Source organism: Arachis hypogaea, chromosome 7 (assembly GCF_003086295.3).
Source record: "Arachis hypogaea cultivar Tifrunner chromosome 7, arahy.Tifrunner.gnm2.J5K5, whole genome shotgun sequence".
Classification (NCBI taxonomy): domain Eukaryota; kingdom Viridiplantae; phylum Streptophyta; class Magnoliopsida; order Fabales; family Fabaceae; genus Arachis; species Arachis hypogaea.
The window spans coordinates 12804188-12809469 of NC_092042.1; the positions used below are offsets into that span (position 1 = coordinate 12804188).

Here is a 5282-nt window from a genome sequence, read left to right on the forward strand (position 1 = left end):
TCTTTCATATTTATTATTGGTCCCACCTATGAAATCAATGATGAGAGATCATATTTTACTCTCTAAAATGAAATTCAAACTTTAGAGGATCCAAATCCCGTGGAGAGAACGTCGCTTGCTCACGGGAGAGTAAGGGTGGCAAAACGGGTCAAACCCGCTAAAAAATGCAGGTCGGACTAAGATTTGAAACCTGTCAAATTAAAATAATCCGCCAAATTTGCGGGTTTGGACAGGGCGAGGTGACCCACCCAGTCAAAGATTTTTTTTTATTAAATAATTACTACTACAAAATTAATAATTATATCATTTTCAAACACTTTTTTTTCATTTTTGTTTTTATTCTTCTTTTAGTTATTAATTTTATTTATTTTATTTTATAATTTTGTATATATATTCAAATTATGTGATTTATTTTTTAAAATAAAGATGGTTCTATTGACAAATATTATTTTGAACAATTTTATTGAAGTTAAAAATTAAAAAAAAAAGATAATAAAAAAAGAATTATAAGGAATTCTTAATTTTGAGGTCAATAATTTTCTTTTTGCTAGAAGATTTGATTTCATTAAAGAAAAACAAAACAAAACAAAGATATATAATATACCGAGAATAACACGACATACACGTATTCTTTTTTTTTTTTCCGATCAGATGGATTGATCAACCTTCAATTCTAGATATTATATCACACAGCACACTCACGTACATTATTTGGCCATTATTAAGATTCAAACCCGAGTGCAATATAGTTAGTCATTCAACCAACAGCCTCGGGGATAATAGTTGTGAGGCAGAAATAGTCCATTTTGGTCGGAAAATGTTTTTTGAGCAAGATGAGTGAATGGATTTGTGAAGGTTATCATTGATATAAATATAATGGAGCAAATGGAACCGAAATATAAATAGAAGATAAAACAATAGTTAGGTTCAAAATGGGACTTTAACATCAGTCTAAAATTTTTACAATGGACCAATTGCTGCTATCTATATATATCAACCAAAGAATTGAGGGAAGAAAAAGAAAAGACATAGATGGGGGGAAAAAAATCTCTCTCACTAACAACATCACAATTATCTCCTAATCACACTACCTTTTGTGCCTAAACCTTTAGTTGTTGTAGATGAAAAATGGATACCATGATTGCATAGATGTGTGTCCACATTTCTCATTGTGTATCAGCATCATATGATCATATAAAGAAGGTTGACACATTTTCAAATGATGCAACATAGCAAACTCCCTACGACTTCATTATTAGCAATAGAGACTCTGCTAATCTTCTGTTCATACTTCATACCTTATTCATCACACCTCTGTCTCTCACCATAAAGGAACTTGTTTGTGTCACGGCATATAGCGATTTACCGAGGCAAAAGTGTTGAAAACATAACTGCTAAGAGCGTTGTGAAATCAACTAGCTACTGCAAGCTCCATGTTTGGGAGTTCTGTTTCCAGATTTTCGGCGTCGGTAACCAAAGGATTTTTCTGGAAATTGTTTCGCAACTGACCACACGCTGCATTTGCGTCAAGTCCTCTGGTTTGACGTACGCTAACAGTTATTTTATTGGACTCCAAAGCAGCCGCGAATGCTTGCACCTATTCCAAGATTATCAAATAACTCAGTTGATAAGGCAAATCATGTAGAATGGACAAACAAATAATGAAATCAGCATACTGCTTTCTTGTAAGGACGGCGGTACTCAGAGCCTTCTACCGGATTGAAAGGTATCAAGTTCACATGATAACCAGGCCCCCATTCATGGAGTAGTTTGGCAAGTTCTATCGCATTATCTACCGAGTCATTGACTCCAGCTGTTTAAACATAACGCCAATAAAATACTCCTTAAATTATGTAAATTCATCAACATTTAACATATGGACAAGGAACAAGTCAGCATTGAATTGGAAATTAAATTTCTTACCTAAAAGTGCATATTCAAAGGAAACCCGCCTATTTGTTTCCCGGTAGTATTCCCGACAATCTTTCATAAGTGCACTCAATGGATACGATTTTGCACTAGGAACAATTTTCTCCCTAAGTTTCTGGTTAGGAGCGTGCAGGCTGTTGCAAGATACAAAATAAAAATCACATGCACACATGCTAGAAAGAAAATTATATATACATATATCAGAAATTAGGGAGTAATGTCATTTTATAGAGTTATATGTGGACAACTGGCTCAACAGAAAGTAAACTTGCAGCACTCCCAATATTTGCGGTCAAGCCGGTGACTCTAAAGTTTCTCTGGGGGTATCAAAAGATGATGGAACGAATATATTTCCTAACAAATTTTATGATAAAACTTTCCTAATTTCTGGCTCAATATTATGAATTTACTGCTAGACGCTGATATTAAATAAGTTCATGATGCAGTAATGGATATCTCTTCACTGAGGACATCAGAAAATTTAATTGTCATTGCCACCATGAAATTAATGCATTACAGAATACTTACCAAGCAAAAGAAAGAACTTTGGAATAGAACAAAGACTCTCAAACAGATTATAAAGGATGCCAGCAACTGTGCCAAACCCAAGGCCTAAACTCTAAATATCCATGCAAATGCCATCAAATATCAATAAATATCCATGCAAATGGCATCAAATATCAATCTTAGAATCAAGGGACAAAGTAAGGACATTAATTCTTGAATCAAGCCTTCATTTTGTAACAAGAGAAATTACCTCACAGCTAATGTAGATTGAAGTTTGTGAGAAGCCAGCTTCTTTAATGTATTTGGAACACCCACAGTGGAGATGGTCATCATTCTTTGCCCAATTTGGATATCCTAAAAGGAAAATACATTGAACAAAGGCACACTTAGAAACAAAAGTTATGTACTCTCTCTTACAATACATCAAAACATAAAAAGATGAATTTTGAAACCACGTATCACATGTTCAAATGATAATGTAAACGAGGTTAAGAGGAAAGGGATAAAACAAGGGTTTGTCTACTCTTTATCATACAATAAAATGTTGCTAAGAATTTGACAAGAAAATAACTTCACATATCATTGTCGTTGATTTACCTTATTCAAGCAATGGTGAGCTTCAAGGACTGCCTTCAGATTTAACATTGGTTCACCCATTCCCATAAACACTACATTTGTCACCCTGCGGTTGAAGACCTCCTCAATTGCCATTACCTGTGTCCATAATATGCACATTGTAGAAACTTCTTGTCTTATGGTGAACAAAGCCAACGAGAATGAACAATGTCATCTTATATTTATTCCTTCTTTCTCATTTCTTTTCTTTTGTCCATTGTGTTTCTCTAAAATGGATAAATTAATCTAAATGGCCCCAAGCTATCTATTTTGCAAACGATCTTACATCGAATTAACTACTCTATGAATGAATATGAATAAGCGATGACAAAAACCTGCTCGACGATTTCATGGCTGTGAAGATTCCTTGAAAAACCTCCTTTGCCAGTGGCACAGAAAGAGCAACGTAATGGACAACCAACCTAAATACGCAAAAAGCGAATCATAGTAAAAATAATGGTGAACATTGGCAACAAATTTGCATTAACATTAACATAAACAGAGAATTGGTGTCCAAATAAAGTATACAAATACTCCAGAAAAGAAGCGAACAATAATTAATCAATAGATTATTCAAGATCCAACACCTGTGATGAAACACATGCTGTGAGGCGAACTGAACCTTTATCCTCGTCAACTGGAATACCAACGGTTTCAACCAATCTGTTGTCTTCCAACTTCAGCAACAACTGCAAAATCAAATGCCAACCAAAATAGTATAAGAAATGATGGAATCATCAACGGCCACGTTCTCTGCAAAATCATGGAATCATGCAAGTTAACCTTCCATGTATAGCAAACAGTAGGGCCAAATTAAAAACCTTGAAGCATTGATGCTGAAACAAATAAGAATATGGTTCATGCAACAGATATTGTGCGTAACATCTAAACTCTCAACACATAAGATTTAGATGGTGACTAGAACAGCAAGAAATCATTCAAAAAGTTCAAAAACTAGTAAACTACCATGTATATCAATAAATTGAGGACGAAAAATTATAAATTTTAGGATTTCATAATTCACCTTAACAGTCCCATCAGCTGCTGTAACTGTTTGAAAAGTTGGAGACCGCCCTACCTTCCATCCAGCTTCCTCAAGTTCATTCCTAAATGCCTGAGGCACTGAAATGCAATACAATGTCAACTAAAACATTTTTTTTATTTTTTTATTTCAAAAAGGAAGGGGTGCAGAAATACTCACACTGAATGAACTCCTGAATTTCTCTGACCTTCCTCTTGTATATAAGATGATAAAGCTGCTTCCCCCTAAAGCTTTGCTAACAAATTCCACAAAAACAAATAAATAATTAAATAAATAAAAATCAACAGTATATAGAAGATGTAAGTTATAGATTGTTAGTTAGTTAGTTGAGTCACAACCTTTCATAATATATCTCATATCATAGTTAATGAGTCCCCAATTCACACACTTGTTAACATCATTTTCTTTACAGTAGTTAACAAAAAGTTATGTTCTTTGTGGGATTAAATGATGTGGGAACGAATCAAATTGGAAAAAGATATGAGATTTACCTGACCCAAGTTGAGAGCAAGTTGTTGGAGGTCGTTCTCGGACATGCCAAGAAGAACCTGCTGCTGCGGCTGCGATTTGCGAGGTGCAGTGGCCATGGCCATGGCCACCGTGGAGCAAGCACGTGCACGATCACGTGCTGGAGTGCTGACCGCACGTGCTAGAGGTGTGGAACAGTGGTGAAGCAGCGCCATTGAAACGGCCAGCATAGTGGCTCTTAGCTCAGAAAGAAGATAACGAAAACGATCAAGTAAATAACAAAATATCCAAATCTCCCAAACCCCTTGTAATGGCTTAAAGTCTTAAACCCTCCTCTCATTTCTTTTTTATTATTTTGAATAATATTCAAATTTAAGTTAATCTCTCCATAATAATTTTTATAAAATTAAAAATTAATTTATTATATTTTAAAAAAATTATTAGAAATTAATTTGTATAATATTTTTAAAATTCGGGAAATAGCTTTTTTTAAAAAATTAAGGTAGATTATATTTTTTGTCCTTAACGTTTGAGATTTTTTAAAAAATACTTCTAATATTTAATTCTATTCAATTTTGTGCTTAACGTTTTCGATTTTTGTCAAAATTACTCTATAAGTTTTCAATTTTATCCCTAATATTTTATATGAAATTAACATCTAGGAATAATTTTGACACAAATCAAAAACATTAAAAACAAAATTGAATGTAACTAAATGTTA

General features: G+C 33.8%; 1 protein-coding gene across 1 annotated transcript; it reads right to left on the reverse strand.

The window, feature by feature from the left end:
• Positions 1-921: 921 nt before the first annotated feature.
• On the reverse strand, positions 922-4909 carry LOC112702512 (uncharacterized). The gene is made up of 10 exons (XM_025753569.2): positions 4585-4909; positions 4253-4328; positions 4076-4173; positions 3639-3740; positions 3387-3473; positions 3034-3150; positions 2687-2790; positions 1924-2063; positions 1677-1813; positions 922-1597 (listed from the first exon to the last, which is right to left on the reverse strand). Exons 1-10 carry the CDS (start codon positions 4789-4791, stop codon positions 1412-1414), a joined length of 1254 nt encoding a protein of 417 aa, XP_025609354.1. The 5' UTR covers positions 4792-4909; the 3' UTR covers positions 922-1411.
• Positions 4910-5282: the final 373 nt, after the last annotated feature.

Bases quoted from the DNA above. Each gene is read 5' to 3' on its own strand.
- LOC112702512 (XM_025753569.2), bottom strand. From the start codon at position 4,791: ATGCTGGCCGTTTCAATGGCGCTGCTTCACCACTGTTCCACACCTCTA. The intron at 4,174-4,252 runs GTGAGTATTTCT...ATTGCATTTCAG, and splicing joins AATTCAGGAGTTCATTCAGT to TGCCTCAGGCATTTAGGAAT. The intron at 1,598-1,676 runs GTATGCTGATTT...ATCTTGGAATAG, and splicing joins GCCGTCCTTACAAGAAAGCA to GTGCAAGCATTCGCGGCTGC.